At 33.1% G+C, this 19,711-nt stretch overlaps 1 protein-coding gene and 1 long non-coding RNA gene across 2 annotated transcripts in view; one reads left to right on the forward strand and one right to left on the reverse strand.

The window, feature by feature from the left end:
* Positions 1 to 8,688: 8,688 nt before the first annotated feature.
* LOC105566326 (ATP-binding cassette sub-family D member 1) overlaps positions 8,689 to 19,711 on the reverse strand; it is a 15,401-nt gene continuing 4,378 nt past the window's right edge. Inside the window, exons 2-9 of the mRNA XM_012020240.1 lie at positions 14,716 to 14,954; positions 13,370 to 13,750; positions 12,914 to 13,008; positions 12,585 to 12,774; positions 12,151 to 12,248; positions 9,946 to 10,172; positions 9,266 to 9,716; positions 8,689 to 8,832 (exon numbers count right to left, since the gene is read on the reverse strand). Of these exons, the coding sequence (XP_011875630.1) occupies positions 8,785 to 8,832; positions 9,266 to 9,716; positions 9,946 to 10,172; positions 12,151 to 12,248; positions 12,585 to 12,774; positions 12,914 to 13,008; positions 13,370 to 13,750; positions 14,716 to 14,954 (1,729 nt within the window). The 3' untranslated portion in view covers positions 8,689 to 8,784. The remainder of the gene's footprint in view (positions 8,833 to 9,265; positions 9,717 to 9,945; positions 10,173 to 12,150; positions 12,249 to 12,584; positions 12,775 to 12,913; positions 13,009 to 13,369; positions 13,751 to 14,715; positions 14,955 to 19,711) is intronic.
* The window catches only part of LOC105566325, an 18,549-nt gene continuing 9,018 nt past the window's right edge, over positions 10,181 to 19,711 (forward strand). The window contains exon 1 of the long non-coding RNA XR_001009273.1: positions 10,181 to 10,790. This is a non-coding gene — a long non-coding RNA (uncharacterized LOC105566325). The remainder of the gene's footprint in view (positions 10,791 to 19,711) is intronic.

Here is a 19,711-nt window from a genome sequence, read left to right on the forward strand (position 1 = left end):
AGACTCAATATAAAAGATACGATATTTACTCTAATATATTCTCCGATATCTTCTCTTGTTTTATTACATTATTTATTATTACGATATCGTTTGTCTAATGTATTATTTTTCTCCATTTCTAATGAAATATGTATTTTAATGGAACGAGGGCGGGACATAATTTTATTGAAAACGCGTAAACAAATTTATTCAAGTAAATTTGATAATTGAAGTATATGTATGTATGTATATTGCAAGTATATAGGTACCTCATTGTTATTATTATATCTTCTCATTTTGTGTGCGTGACTTATGAGCACATAGGTACTCGACTGACTTGCCTCATCATAATCTTGAGTACAGAGTATAAACGGAACATCTGACTGCGTAGTCTCGATATGCGGACACAGGAAGAGGAAGTCGACCGCACGAGCACGGCACAACGTCACCACCATGTTGTGTGTCATCGTATCAGCGTGAGGGTGCCGGTGAGAGTAAGGATCATGTTTTCCGCTCGTCCGAAATTTGTCGATATACGTAAAGTATCCCGTGCGTTTAATGAAAGACTCTCGGAATGATACGAGAGGTGGACTTTCTTTCCTTAACATATTTGAGGAATAACAGATTTTGAGTAATTATATTAGCGGTTAAAAGAGTTGGTGATTAACAGCTTAATTAGTGATTTAAAAAAAGGCTTTAAGAAATATGTTTTCGATGAACTAAAATTTTTGCTTGTAAGTAAGTAACAAAATGGCATACTTTCATTTTTATATTTAATTTACTAACATAAATCGTTTACGTAAAAGTAAGTTTCTAGCTTTGCATCCCTCATAAGGATATTATATGGGCGTACGAACATAAAATAGAGGATACCTATGGAAAATAATTTGAATTTGTACTTTGAGTTTTGCTCATTTTATATTAACGAGCGTTAGTAGGGGAGGGGGGTAAACTATTAAAATTCAATTTTTTTAAATTGACATTTGAAGTTTACAAAATGACATTTTTAATGCTTGAAGTCAAAATTCTTCATGTTTACGCTAGAAGTTTTGTTGTAAACATGCATGAGCGCTTTGCAGCATCCGGCGCCTACAGAGCCTATTGTCACACAGCCTTATCTCATTTTGTTACAGATTTTTATGGGAATGTCGACACCGTTCACACAAATTCGTATCGGTGTGGCTTCAAAAAAAAGTTTTGCTACAGCTCATGCTAACCGTTCTTTTTTATATTGCATTGTTTCAAACTTTAAACATGTTTTTCTCAAAACCGTATTTCTTGACTCTAGCATTAAAGAAACAAAACATCGATTTACTTCAAACAAAGCGCAATCTAATCGCAATTAAATTCTCTATCGTCCATCGAGGCATTCTTTAATAACTGGTATTCATTTTTGAAGTTAAAGGAAGTTCCAATTTTTACGCAAAAGTTTTGAATTTTAGCTCAAACTTGTCGCAAAAATCGAGAAACCAATTTTTCAAATATTTGATGGGTCATAGCTACTGGTCTGTAGTATAATAAGCAGTGCCACTTGTTTAACTTAAATAACAGTTGTAGCCGGAATCCTGTCAACCAGTCTCCCGATAGGCTGTTCTCCAATGTTACTATCAACGAAATATTTGACCAAAATTTATAAATATTGTGTAAAAATCAATCTTCATTTAATGAATCCTTTTTGGTTTATATTTACATTAAAAAATTGTTTGAAATTACCTATTTTTGAGGCTGCAATAGTGCACCGCGCGCCTTAAATAGTTAATGTTAGTTATTTTATTGTATAATTAACATATAAGTGGAGCACACAAAGAGGAAGAGAGAGGAAAAGATCGCGTCGCATAGATGGGCCCAGGATTCATGACACGTCGTGTGTACAACCTGGTATTGGCTTACACTTCCAATCGATTAGGTCTACGGTATTTATATTGAGTCTCTTAAAAAATTATTGCCTTTTTCTTTATATATATATACGTGTACATATATTATTATTATTTATAGGTTAAAATAAAAATAGATTGAACTATCAGATTAGAAGAGTACTAGAAATCTTTAATATAGATTAAGTAAAAGAAACAAATTTAAAAAAGTCCCAAGGAAATAATTAGAAATCTTTTTAAAAACTATGTTTCTACCTTACCTAGAAAATTGTTAATTTAAAAATTTATCAGGCCTTTTATGTATATATAAATTTTATTGAAACACTTTATTGAAACCAGAGTTTGCGAGTTTTTTCTTCAAACTTGTTTCGGAACGACTATTCAGTCACCCTTCTTGCCTTTTCTCGCTCCCTGTTTGAATTGCGAATCCGTAGAATCATGTGGCAACGAATAGAAGCGACGGCAGGTACGAGACGATATGGGGTACTTTTCGACGCACCTGTGTTTACTCGCAACCAAAATCAAAGAGAAGATTAAGCACCATTACAAATTATGTAAACACGCACGTGAACTCGATATTCTTTTGACCCTGCACACGCGTTCTTTATATGACGACCACGTGCGAGCACGACCCGTGTGCAAGGAGTTTGGATGCAGGAGGATTAAAATCTTCTATCTCTAGCTACACACAAACATAAATACAACATATAACTTTTATCGTTTGCAATTTGTATGAATTGTTAAAAATAAAGCAATGTGTGGTTAATAAAGATAAAAAATAAATAAAGATAAAGTCGAAAATAAATTTGTGTCACCTAATTTATATTGCTAACCATTGCAATAAAATTCAACAAAATTAATTGTTTTCAGAATTTTTGGAAGAAAATAACTTTTTTCTCATAATTTCTTAATGTTGTTGTTTTAAGGAGTCCATTTATTAGTTATATCTGTTAACAATTTAATTTTTACTCTTTTAAACCGAAAGTTGTGACATATATCAGAACATTTCTGAGACAAAAAAACGTATCAAGCGTCAAACGAACTAGAGGAAAGTCCCCTATTATGAGATAGGATCCTAATATGGGATAGCGGGATTTCTGTTAAATTAATAGGCATCATCAGGTGATTTCACCATGAATTTATTGCCCTTGGAGCGGAATCTGTTTAGTGGAAAATTCATTGTTAGATCGTGTAATAGTTGCGAAAAAGATTTGTGATTGAATTTGGATGTTGAAAACCTGCTATCTCATATAATAGAGCACTTTCCTCTACTAAAAAATGATTGTCCTTTTACTAACTTTTGTTGAATCGTGTGTTATACATACCAGAGAAGTAACGCGTCTTAAGTTTCTCATTTCGGAAAAAGGGTTGGTGACGAATGAACTATAACCGAAGGGCGCATCTGCTCAAGAGGATCCAGCTAAGAAAATAAGGCGGGGAAGCGTCGCCAAGATGATTATACATGCCGTAACCGTTTCCCCAGGATTAGGATATGTCCACCGTCCACCTTTCCTGATCCACCATGAACGGTTCGTTCGAATAACGGATTGAATTTCATGTGGCGCGTGCCAGCCGGCTACGCGCGGCTCGTGCACGCTTGTTCGTACACGATTGTGTTTATAAGCCGATATTACATTTAAGTATTACCTAACAGAATGAACGATCTTACCTCATCGAGACCCAAGGACCGACAGAAAGGTGACTTCAATGATCGAAAATAGATTTGGGAGCTGGAGACGCGTTCAGAAAACACGCATTTATTAATAATTAATTTTAATAAATATGATATTACAGAGTATAGTGTACAATGTACGAATTTATATAAAATTATTAATTAATATCAAGTATTGGTATAATGTTCAATAGTATTATCGAACGATTTCTGTTCCAACATACAGCTCTGATAATTGTGCTGAAATTGTAAGACCGTTAATAATGTAAGACCGTTAATAATATAAGACTGTTAATAATATACATACTAATGAAATTTAAGAGAAAATATTTGATAGCAAAAGAAAGGAGTGATAAAGGAACGTAAACTTTTATTTCTTTCGTTTCTTTCGGTACATAATTCTTCGAAATAAACTGATATAAATTCGTGCAATTATATTGAATATTACAAGTGTACAAAGTAGACTACAGCTGGTAGGAATATCAAGAAAGAATATTTTGTACTGGCAAGGGAAAACAAATAAGTACTTTCATATCAATATAATAAAATGTTCACACGTACACTTCGCATATCCGATTAATATCGTACGTAATTTCTCCTTGCAAAAGAGTGGGCTGTTCCCATATATTGCGTATTTAAGCCGCAGACTTAATTAAGTAACCGTGATCAAAACGTTTATCATGATCGTACGGGGATAATCCGCAATCGCTTTGCTGGCGAGAGCTGCTATCTTGTCAGGCAGGATCTTTAATCACGGACGATTACCGCCATTGCTGTCATCCCCCGATGCAGTTTAATCACTCAATTGTGATTAAAACAGCCGATTTATGCAGGGTGTAAGGATGCAGGATGTTCTAGCGCGAATTGCTTCCGATCTACAGATTTCTAGATTTAAGAATTTTTTCTCTTTAAGAAACTAATCATCACTTTTAAGTAACATCGCTTATTTACATAATGTTTTAAATAAAAACATTCTAGGCAAACATTTTTCCCTTAAAATTTATACAAGTATATGTGATTATATGTAAAATACGTCTTTCTACATGTTTTCTTTCTCTTGTATAATCTCTGTCCGTTTACATACGAAAAGTAATAAGAAAAATAAGTTATGCATTGTCTTTTATAAAAAGAAAAATAATAATGGGTAATTGTTTCTTAAACTTTATTTCTCATTATTCTTTCTGTATGTACCTACAAACAGAGTTTATACAAAAGAAAGAGTTTGTAAATTTAGTTATATATTATGGAGAGGCTTAATTGTCTCGAATTCTTTTTTTTATTGATTTTGACGAAACTTATTGTTGGACACAATCAGATTTATTGAATGTGGTTATCAACAAGTCACATATATCGGCATATCTTGGTTTTTAAATAAAACAATAAGGTTATATTTTTAAAAATAATGCCTGATTATGGAAAATTGCACATATTAATCATTAATTTGATGAAATAAAATTGAGCTTATGCATCAGAAAGCTATCGCAAGAGCTTTGGAAATATTAATATAATCTCATTTTTTCCAAATGAAGAAAATTATATTAGACGCGACTTGGGACGATTTGGAATAAGCTTTTTTTGTTAACAGATCTTAATTTTGTTTATCAATCGCTAATTGTGATTCTACTCGGCGTCAGATCGACGACGCCGAAATTGTTTTGGAGTATCAAGAGCTCGCGAGAGGAGGAACGCGAGCAGCAACCTCTCAAGATGGCTGCCGCCGGCTCGAGAGTCGGCGTATCGACGTTTGGCGTTTGCGGGGTTTCCTGGATGTAAGCTCATCGGAAATTGCGGGTCTTCCCACCCCTGCCGCTGCTACCACCTCTCGTCCTCACCCTCGCCGCCACTCGCCTTGTCACCCTGCGATCGCCTTCAAAACAAAGAAACATACGTAATTAAATTTTTGTCCAAGCGAGCGTAAATTAATGCACGAGCTGTTAGCACAGCTACTATTACAGCTGCATGGCAGCTGCACAGCCGACATGAAAGAAAAATCCCTCGCATATTCGAACAAGATAAGGGAAATTCTTTTAACTCTTTTCCTTTTCACTGAATAATGACGATGCATTTCGAAAGAAAACTAAATTTAATGCTTAATCGCATTTTAAGCGAGTTATTTAATGCGTATAATATACTTATTGATTTATTATTAGATATTATAATAATGAAAATGTTTCCTGCAAAACAGTTATTTCTTATTAATTTTCTAGTGCTGGTAACGAATATGTGTATAAAAGATAAATCGTAGCTTTAGTCTTCAAGATTTTCAAGATTAATGAGTATCAATAATATGAGTGCAATATTCGAAGTAAGATACAAATAATAAGCACAGCAAAAATTGTTCACTTTTAACTAAGCTTCAGCAATAAAAAAACAAAAGTAAAGGGAGTAATAGAGAGAGTAAAGGGAGTTCTACTATATTATATGATCGCAGACTATTATTTGACTACTGTTCGATAGAGCCAAGAATACTTCGAGCCTACAAATGACAAATCAATGAGAGCATTCAAGTTAAATTTTGAACAACTCAGTCTGGCAAGACCTGTTCAAGAAATAAATTATATTTTAATATGTTAATAAATATAAGGAGAAAACAGATACAAAAGAACTTGTAGAAAATAATTCATTTTATGTTATTTTTATGGCTTAAGTACACATTGCTTTATTCTTACGTATAATAATTTGTATTCCTTAAATTAAAGCTAAATAATGTTTTTGTTGTCACATTTGGTCTATTTATCTGCAAATAAAAAAAAAATTCAAAAATTAAGTAGAAATTTTAAGTCAACGCTGGTGACAACTTAAATTTGTATTATGTATTATGTATTATAGTACATATTTGGTAATATGAATATATTGTTATAATATGAATGAAAATATAATGTAATGTCACGTTATACAAATTGTATTTATGAGTTTACATTTTACAAAGTATCAAATATCTCAATAAATTAATAATATTTTGATATATGATATTTTTAGTTCACTTGATTTCGTATAATTAATATTATTATTAATATATAACATTTTGTAAACTCTAATATAAAATTTACACATAGATATATAGTACAGCATAATATATAAATTTAAGAATATAGAATAAAACTTTTATTTATTTATTTCATTACATATAATCCATTTGTCATAATGGGAAAACATTGTATTAGCTTGTTCATCAAAAATATACATAAAAGATTAGGCAAAGGAGTGAAAAAAGAAAAATATATGTGGGGCGTTCTCTGTCAAAAAGGCCACCCCCTCTGCCCACTTCAATTTTTGAGATATAATGCTCTAAAAGGGCTTAAAATTTTCGTTGGTGTCTATTTTTCGATGCCGTATGGCGTTTTTGAAAATTCAAAATGGCGGAACTAGAATCGCGACTATAATGGAAAAAGCCATTAAAAGCACGATAATATTAGGCAATAAATTTTTAATTTTGTCGATTACATGAGTATGAATAGTCATTTTCTATGTATTTTTGTTTGCTGAAGACGAATTCGATTATCCAAATTTGGCTAGCACGTCACGATTTTGAGAAAAATGCCGAAAATGCCAGAAACACACGACAATTTTGAGTGTTTATGCATAACACCTGCAAAAAATTTTTTCCTCTAAATTTCGCTAATACTATGCTGAACTATGAATGTTTAGCTTTAAAATGAGTTTTGTTTCGTTTCGGTACGATTTTTCGTTTTCGAGATATAGCTAAAATGAGAAACACTGGTTGCGCGCATGCAACGCAACCGTGAAACGGAACAATGATACTGATGCTCTGTATCATTAACTCCATATCCGAATTTATCTGTAGTATTACTTTAAGTGCGTTCCGTTTCACGCATGATGCGCATAATGCATCATTTAACCTTATTTAACATTCGGTACAGAACAAGGATAAATGATGCATTTTGCGCATCATGCATAAAACGGAACGCACCTTTTGATAGCGACTTGTAAGCTAAATTTTTGTTTCTACCACAATTCTCTGTATAGAACTTCATGCCAGAGCGATCACTTGATCTTGGGAAGAAATTCGTTTCTGAATAAAGTTGAATATTAGACCATTAAAATAAACTCATACCGAAACGAAACACAAGGCATTTTAAAGTTAAAAGTTGGTACTTTCGCGTGGCATTAATGAAATTGGGGAAAAAATTTGCTGCCGTGCTACGTCACGAAAACCATCAAAAATGCTGTTTTTACGAATTTGAGGCCATTTTTCTAAAAATCGTGATGCTAGCCAAATTTGGACAACAGATTCGTGTTCAGCAGGCAAAAATACATGGAAAATTACTATTCACACTCATGTAATTGACAAAATTAAAAATTTGTTGCCTAATATTATCTTGCTTTTAATGGCTTTTTTCATTCTAGTCGCGATTCTGGGTCCGCCATTTTGAATTTTCGAAAACGCCATACGGCATCGAAAAATAGACACTTCAACGAAAATTTTAAGCCCTTTTAGAGCATTATATCTCAAAAATTGAAGTGGGCAGGGGAGTGGCCTTTTTGACAGAGAACGCCCCATGTATATTTCAAATATGGTAATTTATAATATTTTATTGTTTATAATGTTTACATAATTTTTTCCTTAATAAATCATTTTACTCTCTAAACCTTTAAAATTGAATAGTAAATCAATCGCAATTCAATATATTCTGTAACATTTAACGGGCTTATATTCAATAATTAACATGTTTTTCAAAACGATAGCGAATATTCTTTTTCATTTAGAGAAAATATGTAGTATTTTATTTTAATAATCATAAATATGTTTATTCCCAAATATGTATATTTATATTGATTAAATAACATACTAATGAAATGTATAATTGTACCTCGAAAATCCATTCTACAAACTTAATCATAGTTCAATAAGTCTTTCCTTTGCAACCATATATTTAATAGTAAAATATGCTTAAAAATGTGAAGTTTTAAATCGTCGATCATTCTAAAAGTAGAAAAAATACCTTTTTACACTGCGCAATCCTAAAAATATATGTACATTCATATGTATCCACGCACCATAATAATTTATTTATCATTTTTCGTATTTATATCAATACGATATAGAAAATAGAATACGATATATACATATACATATGTATAAGTGTGCGCGCGCGCGTGTGTATGTGTATGTGAAAATAACATAAAATAGATAATTTTTTATTTTCATTTCGTATTCTATATTATTATCTTTTCAAACTAAATTATTTCTCTATTTTTTATTTCATTTGTAATACAAAATTCCATAGACTTTATTTTTCAACTGATTCCCACGTAGGTATTTTCCGGATGTATATCACGCAGCTCCTAAAAAGAAAATAACAAGGGAATGTTAAAAATAATAAATAAATATGGAACTAAATAAAGCAATAAAATAAATAATAATTCGTGTAATTGTAACTATAACAATAATATATGCAATATTATCAAATAAAAAAAACAAAATTATTCGATAACATTTCTTTTTTATATCAAATTATAAGAAATTTGTATTCTATATAAAAAATATTAGCAACTGTATACGACAACGTTTGAAACAAATTGAAGGAAAATATAAGTTATATAATATTATATTCTAGAATTAAATTAAATTTGAAAAAATTTAAGTTGAATTAATTCTGATATAATTTTGTGCTTAACATATATATAGTCTACGGTTTTTCATAAATATCAAATTTATAAACTCTGAGAATATAAATTCTTAAAGCACCATTAATATGAAATAAAATATTTATCATACATGCAACATATAGTGGCTGGCCTTTGCTTTCTCTCGTTCTGCTTCTTCCTTATTAGTTTCTCGATTCGGTAATATCGATAACCCATCCATATTTAATGGGCCAAAAGTCCAGCCGCCTTCTCCATCGAATTTCAACAGTAACTTATGATATTTAGCGAGCGATGCCACTCGATGAGTGATAGTCAACAGAGTAATTCCTCTTTTCTTTGCGGTTTCATACATTATTCCTTCAGCTTCAAGGCTGACAGCGCTTGTGCATTCATCTAACAAAGCATACTGTGGAGCGTGATATAAAAGTCGTGTCATTGCGAGCCGTTGCTTCTCGCCACCCGATAGAGTGGAATCCCAATCGCCAAGAGCGTCAAAACCTTCTGATTCTCGTTCTACGATACCTCGTAGATCCACATCTCCTAACAACTGTAGCAATTCTTCATCCGAGCAATTCTCCGACCTATAACAAAATAAAGATAATGTGTATCTTTCTTGTTCATATTTTAATAAAAAGTCGAATAGCACATATAAAAAAACCTTTTATAAAAAATTTAATTATAACTTGAATTATAATTAATTTAATTATATTTAATAATTTAATTAAAATCTTTTACGATTTTTATTTCTAATGTGAATAATTATAAAATATATAAATATATTATAAAAAGCAAAAATATAAATATATAGACCCAGAATGCGATGGATAGATGATTTGATCACGAAGACAACCCACTGTCATATACGGCTTTTGTGGAATATAAAATAGGGCAGGCCTGCCATGTTCGGAAGAATTTCTTTCAGCTGGTCTGATGAGAGTTCCATCATAAACAGGCCAGAGACCGGAAATAACCCGGAAGAGAGAGCTTTTGCCGCAGCCATTGGGTCCAGTAATTAAAAGATGATCGCCTGGTTTTATCTGTTGATTACAGGTAAATATATGAGTATATGCGTACGCGGGCATGTAAAATAGAAGAATGGATGTGTACTTATTATATATTTTATCAATTTGGGTGGTATAGTTTGTAGTTAAGAAGTAATCAAAATAAATATGTAGGCTATAAGAAATATGAAGAAAAATAAGGATATGTAATTGTGTAAAAATAAAAATAAACTCTACAAATAATATATTTGTTATATATAGAATTTTAGTTCTCGTATTCTTCAATTGTGGTCAATGATGGTACTACACATCTTGGCTACGAAGTCCGAAGTTAGCTATTGATTATGTTCGTCAAATTCCCGCGAGTGAGAGAGAAACATAGTCTATCTCACTATTCTACGATCGTAGAATCGTAGAATCATGGAAGAGTGAGAAAGCCTATAATATGTTTCTCTCTCACACGCTGGAACTTGGCGAGCTCTTGTGGCCAGTCTCTGATTACAAGGTCTCAACTGTCAACGCTGTTTAGCGCTACAGGCTGTTCGCGGAGCTAGATGATAGTGCTAGTAAACGCTATCATAACGTCACTAATGGTAGCGTTATACGTCATAACCGCACGCTACATACAATAGTATCAACGCTTTTCCTTCCGAGGTAAGTTGATGATAGCGTTAGCGTTTGTGAGCTCCGTGAACGTTGTGAGTTGCTGTCAATAGTACGTCTTCTTTGTACAATTTGTTTTTGATTTATCGTAAAAGTAATAGAAAGCACTTATGTTGAAATTACTCTGCATGATGTAGAAACTAATGAAAATGCCCAGTGAGAAATGATTCGTCGCCCGACGTCGAAACGATGTCGAAACGACGTCAAATCGACATCGACACCGTCAAGTTGACGTCGATTCGACCTCATTTCGACGTCGGACGACGAATAATTTCTCACTGGGTGTATTAGTTAAAGTTTCCGTGGCTGATACTCTTCAGTATATAATATATACTATATTACTAAAATAATGAAATTATTATTTCTTTTATTATTTATTATTTCACGAGGTTATCCACCATGTTGTGTCAGCGCTATTTGTGCTGTTCAGCTGTTCACGGAGCTCGTTATCACTATCGCGCTATTCGTTTCACGAACGGTCTTTGGTAGCGTTTGCGTTAACGCGATAGCGAGCTCTCCGAACGCACCCCTAGTCAAAGATTCATAATGAGCGCTTTCCAGCAACGTACGCAGGCAACGCTGTACAACACAGTGAATCGCTTTAGCTTTGTTGTTTGCCATTATTAAACAAGGATGAAATAATTCTCTATATTACACTGCGTCAATTTGTACTTGATGCTACACGCAAAGAAAAGATTAGCCAAAAGAGCTAAAATTTAGCAGTGACAGCTAAAATGTGTCTTTGAAATAGGGACAGCTCATGTTGCTGCCAAACCTCAATTTATTAGCTCTTTGAATTTAGATACTGCAGCGAAAAATATTAGCTGTTAGAAACAAATAATATTTAGCTGTATATACACAAGCGCAGAAACATACGTCGAACAGCTTTATAGGACGAAAAGAACGATACCATGCCGTTGTATTGTACCACACGTGAAGTAATCCCTGATAGCACATAAGTCTCAGTTATGTTGCAGTTATGTTGCAAAGACGTTTCAATGTCTTTGCAACATAAGTGCAACATAACTGAGACTTGTTGTGCTATCAGGGATGGTACGCTGATACATATGGCAACGTCTCAAAAAGAATTGCGAATCGCATGTCGGGATCGCGCGCGTAATATATTTCGAAGTAGCTGCTCTTTTCTTAGCTGCTCGTGCTAAGTGCGCTATTCTTTCCAACTAATAAAGTTGTATCTCGCAGTGATTGAATTTTATCTATAATCACCAATTTTTAGCTATGGCAACAAAACACTTAGCTTTTTAATTAATTTCAAAGCAGCTACTGCAATTTAGCCGATATTACTAAGTCATGTCTTTGTGTGTAGAAAACATCTGAAAACTATACTTACGTGGACTGTTAAGTTAGGTACAATTATTTCGCAATTAGGCGTGACTATCGGCACGTTAATAAGACTTATACTGCCATCTGTGCTTTCACGAACAATTCCTGGTAAAAAGTCAAGTCATGTATAATGATTATCGTAATAAAAGTCTAAAATAATGAGTAAGACAACAAATACTAAATTATCAACATCACTAATTTTACATTATTAAGATCATTATTACAGTATTAATAGTAAAATAAGTAATATTACAATATTATTTAATATGAGAGAGAGAGAGAGAGAGAGAGAGAGAGAGGGGGGGGATTATATTTTTCTCGAGTTATAAAGTTGTATCTCTCTTGTATTGTATAATAACATAGCCCCACAAAAAGAAAAGTTGTCTAGGTCTAACACCAGACAGGTGTTGCCAAATATTTTATTTGAATCATTTGATTTACCTTTTATTATTGGTGTGCCGTTACTAAATTCGATTACTTTTTCCGTCAATTGTTGAGCGTTACCGTTTGGAACGGATCTCGATGGACTACTGGTGACGATGTTTCTCTTGTATTTGCAGAGTGCAGCGTCCTTAAACACGTCTAGCATTTCGCTGACGCGTGCTGCGTACCCCGCCAATGCGACCAATTCCTGTTTCAATAAGAATTAGATTGTGTATACTTTTAACGAGTATCTTCAGAGACGCTTTCTTTAACTTTAACGTTCAGATTCGCGTTTTAATCTCAAAACATACGGGATTAACAAAATTATTAAAATTTAAAATACGCACTTTATAAGATGACATAAGACGTTCGACAGCATCTGCCCCAGAGCTCAAAAGATTTTTCGAAGTTGTCAGATATCTTGTTCGCTCACTCACACCACCTAATTAAATGTTAGTATAAATTCTTATGTTTGTCTATAAGCTTTTGTTAACATTTACATTTCAATTGCTGTATGTTTCTTAATTTTGTTTTTTCTCTTTTTTTTTGGTACGGTATACATAAATATAATACAAATATTTTCAGACATAAATATAATACAGTACAGTAAAAAACATAATTTATATAATTTTTATACGTTTTTATGTAATAACAATATAATATAAAAAATTGCAAAAAACTTTCTATGAATCTATTACTATGGAAAATCTTTTTATCAAATTATAAATTATCATTATTGCTACTTTTTTATTGTATACGAGATAGTATGTTTGGAAATATCAAACTTGCGTTGTTATACGCACCATCGCCATCCGTATTAATCATCCCACTTCCCGATGACGTAGCCGTATTATAAAGCAACGGCATTGCGATAACGAGAAGTCCTGTGCCAGACCACACGTACTTCATGAGGAACTGTTCTAGCATCACATACCATAGTTTGACAGCAAGAATACGTTGCAAATGTGTCACCAAAGACTTGTAAGCGGAGTTCAGATAACGATGTTCTGTATCGTGACCCCCATAGAACGCAATTTCTTCTGCGTGCGCACTGATACGAGCATGCGCTTCCCTTAGTTTTCCACGTCGTGTTGCTTCTTCAGCAACCAGCTGGCCGAACTTCGGTGAGGCAAAACGCAGAACTTGTCCGGTTAAAGCAATAACTGCTGCCGCTAATAGTGGTCCTAGGTAATAAAATATAATAGCAATAATAATAACAATACAGGCTTAAAAGAGAAGTTTAAAGTTTAATTTATTAATAATATAATGATTTTAATGTAATAATGTATATCTCCCACTCCAAATAATCAAATATGTAGAAAACAAAACTCGTTCGGGCAATATCAACAAAAATATAATAGAGTTTGTTAATAGAATATGATAGCAAATTTTGACCGCGAAACCTGTTGTTTCTGAGCAGACTCTAGTATTTCGTAACCATAATATTTAAGTAATTCAATTTACTCTAGCTCGGAAATTCCGAATCAGATCACATGCATGAATTTTTTCAGTATTACTATACAGGGTGAGTCGTAAAAGCTGTCCCAACCCTTTACCGTAAGAGGTGAATTATCGATCGCAACTGTAGCCAGCTCGGAAAAAAGTAAATTAAATCTCATTTTACATGTCTCAATCATGTAATATCTAATTACATTTCTCGAGAATTAATTAGATATTATATGATTGAGACATGTAGAATGAGATTTTATCCATTTTTCCCGAGTTGGCTACTGTTGCGGTCGGTAATTCACCTCTTATGGTAAAAGGTTGGGACAGCCTTTACGACTCATCCCAGGATGACTGACACAAGAGTACCCCTATGAAAAATGGTGGTAAATTGGGTCAGACTAAGAAGAAAAATCATGTACTATTTTACAAAATTCGCAATAGTTATCGAATAATGTATTGAAATGTCTGAGCAAATCAATCAGTGATTGATTCAATCAGTAAAATTGCTTACTGTTAACTGTATGTATTATAAAATTTATTCTTTTCTTAATCTGAACCTTTTTGCCGCATATTAAACAAAAGAAAACTAAAATTACTCCATTTATATATTATAGATATTGCTGAATAAGTTGCGTAATCGTTAATTAAGTTCTCACTAAACTTTATAGTTGAAGTCGTCAGAAAAACAAAGTTATCTCACCTGGTATTGTTTTTGCGCCCATTTTGTGTGAAAATGAAATAAGTGCTATACCGACTAAAGCACAGTCCAGCAGCGGTTTTGTTAAACTAGAATATAGATGCGCTACAGAACTGGCTAGCTCTGACAAGTCATCTGTCAGTCTTTGCTCGGCCCCGCCAAGCCTAGTGTCTAAAGCTGATACCCTATAATAAGTCTGTTGACTCAGGTACATTTTGTAGGCATGCTTTACCAAACGCTCCCTGCACAAATAATCAAAGAGTTAAATTCTATTCTATATGTGATTTTCCATCTAACTTTATTTTAATAATATTTTTATATGAAAAAGTGCAAAGAAGATATTATTTTTATTATGTAAAAGAGAGACAACCACTAATAGTATACGTTCTTTGACGGCAACACAACGTTACCAATTTTGTCTAATTGTAAGAAAGAAAGAACGACTTAAATTGCAAAAAACAATGACTCTCAAAAACATTTATTATATCTTTTTAAATGAAAGAGACAATTTCTTTCTTAAATATTTCGCACAATGTCATAATGTGATGGAGTAATTTGGTCAGCAGGATTGCTTTTTTGTGAACAAAAATGTATAAGAAAAACTTTACTCTGATAAGAGTTGCTTGATAAAATTCTTCACTGATGTATCACCCGGCTAAAGGCCGGTGCCGAGGGGGAAACCGCTGACCAAAATCTTGTACACCAATGCCCAATGGGCATTACTTAATTTTGTTATCTTGTTTTACATCATTTATCTTGTGTTATCTTATTTCATCTTATTTTATCTTATTTTATCTTTATATTGTCACAACAAGACCTAATGCCCCTAGTAATGCCCAGTAATGCCGCAAATCTGTACACCACAATGCCCTCAGCGGTTTCCCCCTCGGCCGGTGCTTATTGTTAGTAAATTGACTTATTCATTATTAAGCATGATAGAAAAAATGGTTCAGAACTTTTTGACTCAGAATTTTATAAGGAATAATTTAATTAACACCCTGTCTTTCTTCAATTAACAACCTGTATAAATTATTTCTTTATTGTATTTAAAAAAATTAATTTTACCATTACGTGATAATTGAAGTACGTGATTACGTGATTAATATTTGACAAAAATCTGTCTGAAAATTTTAAATCTATTTTAAACTTTCAGAAATGCAAGCCATAAACACATTTAGAACAAATATATTTAAAATAGTGAAACGTTTAAGACAAATTATTTCAAACGTTTGTTTCAAGTTGTTATAATTAAAATTGTTTATTTTAAGTTAAAGTTGTAATTTAAATATGAAATTTAAATTATAACTTTAACAATATAAATATAGGATAATTGTAATTAATACACAGGCATAAGAGTTTAGATTATAGGAACATATATAAAAATATAGAATTATAATTTACACATAATTTCGGTAAGTGCAATTTGTGACTCAATAGAGAAACTATTGTACTTCATGTAGGAAGATTGCTTATGGTCACCAGTAATGAATAAAAATTATAACGGGAACTTATAGTCAACCCAACTGGCTAGTTGCTATCAATTTACAATTTGACACTGTCACTTCTGACAAGATGATTTACTTAGTAATACTTGAAAAGGACCCAAACTATAGGGTCGAAACGTTGTATCAACTTTAAATAAAGCAACTAGCCAGTTGGGTTGACTATAAGTTCCCGTTATAATTTTTATTGTACTTCAATTTACCGTTGTATCAGTGACGGATTTAGAAGCTCGCGAGCCCCGAAATATGAAGCAATTCAACAAACCAAAAGTTTCCTTCGGTAGTGAATCCGATTAAAGTTTGAGCGCAAATATCAGTTTATAAATATTCGTTACGTCATAAAAAATAATATTTAAATATTGAAACATTTAGAATTTCTGTTTAAAGTTGTCATCTTGATAATCATAATAAACATAATACCTAAGTGTTTATTGCTTTAATTAATTAATTCCTTTCATATTTCATTCATAATTTAACATTTTTTAATACTTTTCAAAAACAACTTTTTTCGTTAAAGTAAATAAAGTTTGCTTTTAACTACATTTTTGCATTTTGTTTGCCTATTATTTATCTCTTTTTTCTCATTTTACTTTTCTAAGGTCTCTGAATATACACTTTCAGTCTAAACACAAGATATAAAATTGGATTTGCGTTTCTGTTTCGAAAAAGGGAGAAAACATCTAAAGATCTAAAGAAGAGCCCAGTCATTTATCGCATGTAGGACTCTCAACGTTAGAACGTAAAGGAATAATGCTATTGTTCTTTTACAAATACGACAAAGGTACATGTATAAGAGAAGATAAATATTATAACTAGAATATTTGTTGGGTTAAAAACTTGTTGTAAAAACATAATTAAAAATTTTTAATAACAACACATCTATTTTAAATGATAAAATTAAATATTCTCTGTACCTAAACAACACATAATTTGACTTTAGTATACTACACTGAAGTATGCTACACTGAATATACAGGGTGTCGGATTCGATTTGGACGACTCCAAAGATTATAGTAGATTGGGTCAAGCTGAGAAGAAAAGTTATATACCATTTTACCAAATCTGTAATTATTATCGCGTAATTAAGAAAAACGTCTGAGCCAATAAGTGCACGGAGGAGCTGAAGGCCGGACTTGGCAGACATGCAAATTGGTGTATTTGTTGACATCTCTCAAGATCCGATAGCGAGAGGTGGAGTCACGCATCGATCGATGAGAGACGGCGGCGAGCGGGGAGCAGTGAGTGGGCGAACGGCGCGCAGCGAGCGAACGCGCGACATATGACACCGCGCCGAAAGTTTATCTGGTGGTAGGAGAATAATACACCATTTTGCATGTCTGCCGAGTCCGGCCTTCATACCGACACATACACACATTCACGCACACGCCTACGCCCACGCGCACGTATATTTTATTTTTAAGATGCACCAGCAAGGCCTTATGCCTAAACTAATGCCCAAAAATGCCTAGTAATGCTCCAAATCTGTACACCACATACCCTCAGCGATTTACCCCTCGGTCTACACTATCCGCGCGTTTTGTCAACGTCGGTGTCGATTAGTGTATAGTCTCATTTAAAACGCATGTTTTAATATTTTATCGTGCCGGAACGTGACGGTCTGCGTCATGTAGTCTGAATCGACCTTTACTCATTGTGAGTCATGTAACTCTTACCATTCAATCGAGAATTATATAATTTAATTGTTTGAATATATTTTATTAAAAGAAAAAACATTTTTATCTTCTCTACAAAAGTAATGATATCATTAAATTGCGCTAAACCGCTGAAATATACAATCTAAATTTATAATTAATTCTAATTCCTATTTCATAACCCATACGCGCGCGCGCGCATACACACACGTATGAACAAAAGAAAGAGAGAGTTTAATACTTGTAAGGAAGGAGAAAAAGCGCAATTAATATTTGGTTTAGCAGCACCAAGTTTTTTTAATAAACAATAATGTCTTAAATCAAGATCGATATGTATTCAACAATTAAATTAGAAAAGGCTATCTTTTAATAAAATGTTTATTTGTATTAAAGTTGTTTGCATTATATTTTTATTGAATAAGTATTAAAAATTTGTCTCATTAATGTTATTGTCTCCTTTATTTCTTTTGGTAAAATCTTATACTCGATTGTTTGGATATAATATTTTAAAATAATAAAGTATCTAGTTTGTATAAATATCTATTTTAGTTGGCGCAATTTAATGATATCATTACTTTTGTAGAAAAGATAAAAATGTTTTTTCTTTTAATAAAATATATTCAAATAATTAAATTATATAATTCTCGATTGGATGGCGCTTATACTTGGCGTCTTTTTTACCCTTTTTTTAAAAGAGGTTATTTTTTAAGGTGATATCACAAATTTTGTAGTAAATATTTCATAATATTCTACTTCTATGGCGACGGTCCCGATAATCTCGGTGATATTCGAGGTACTGGAGTCGATCTCCTTGATCGCTATTTCATTCTACGGTGATTCGGACAACGACACGGCCTCGGTCCCGTTGCCGCTGTCCGAGCCGCCGTCACTTGCTGGGGCACGCTCCTAAGACCACTGGTGACCGTTATCGCCGTCGTCGTCGTCGCCGTAACACTTATCCTTTGTAACGCCTTATCCTTTAATCTCTATCATTCCCCTAAAGATTAATGTTTAGATTTACATTCGCATATTGATCGCGCTTCTACTCACGTGGTCTTTTGCCGCGCTAGAGACGCTTGCGAGCGCCACATGGCGTCAGATTTCGCAGTGACGATTGACATTGTGTCAGAAAGGATATAACATTTTATATCAAAAACTAATAAAACAATTAGTTTGTATAAATATTCATTGTTATATTTGGCACAATTTGTTAATATCACTACTTTTGACAACGCTGTTCAAGGTCACACTGATATTGCAATGTAATGCGTTACAAAATTACATTTTTCGAAATATTTCGGGGTCCCGGTATTTTTTCCTCGCGCTTGTAACGCGAGCACCACGTTACGTCAAAAAATCAAAAAGTACATTATCCCCACCACTTTTTGGTTGACGACGATGACGACGACGACGACGACGTTTCTTAAAGTGATGAAAAATCGGGAAAATCCGAAATCCTATATTTGGCGTCGCAATATCTCCACTTATAGAGCACGTAGGAGAAAAATAAAACCACTTTTATTATGCAAATCGAATCCAAGCTATCGATTGAGACCACTCAGAAGTTCGCTGGATCAACCATTGTTGAGATCCAAAAATCTGAGGGCCCGTCATGCCCATTCTACACCTAGGGATGATCCTACTTGTGGCTCATCCGATACTCCCTTCTATACCTAAAGCTAATCCTACTTGCAGCTTATCCGAGGGAGTAGTATAAAGTGTAAAAGGGTACACTGTAGTTGTACTTTGGTACGATTGGAAACCAACCAAAGTGTAAATCTTTTACACTTTATACTACTCCCTCGGATAAGCTGCAAGTAGGATTAGCTTTAGGTATAGAAGGGA

Source organism: Vollenhovia emeryi, unplaced genomic scaffold, assembly GCF_000949405.1.
Source record: "Vollenhovia emeryi isolate VEMERY1.0 unplaced genomic scaffold, V.emery_V1.0 DF939145.1, whole genome shotgun sequence".
NCBI classification, from domain to species: domain Eukaryota; kingdom Metazoa; phylum Arthropoda; class Insecta; order Hymenoptera; family Formicidae; genus Vollenhovia; species Vollenhovia emeryi.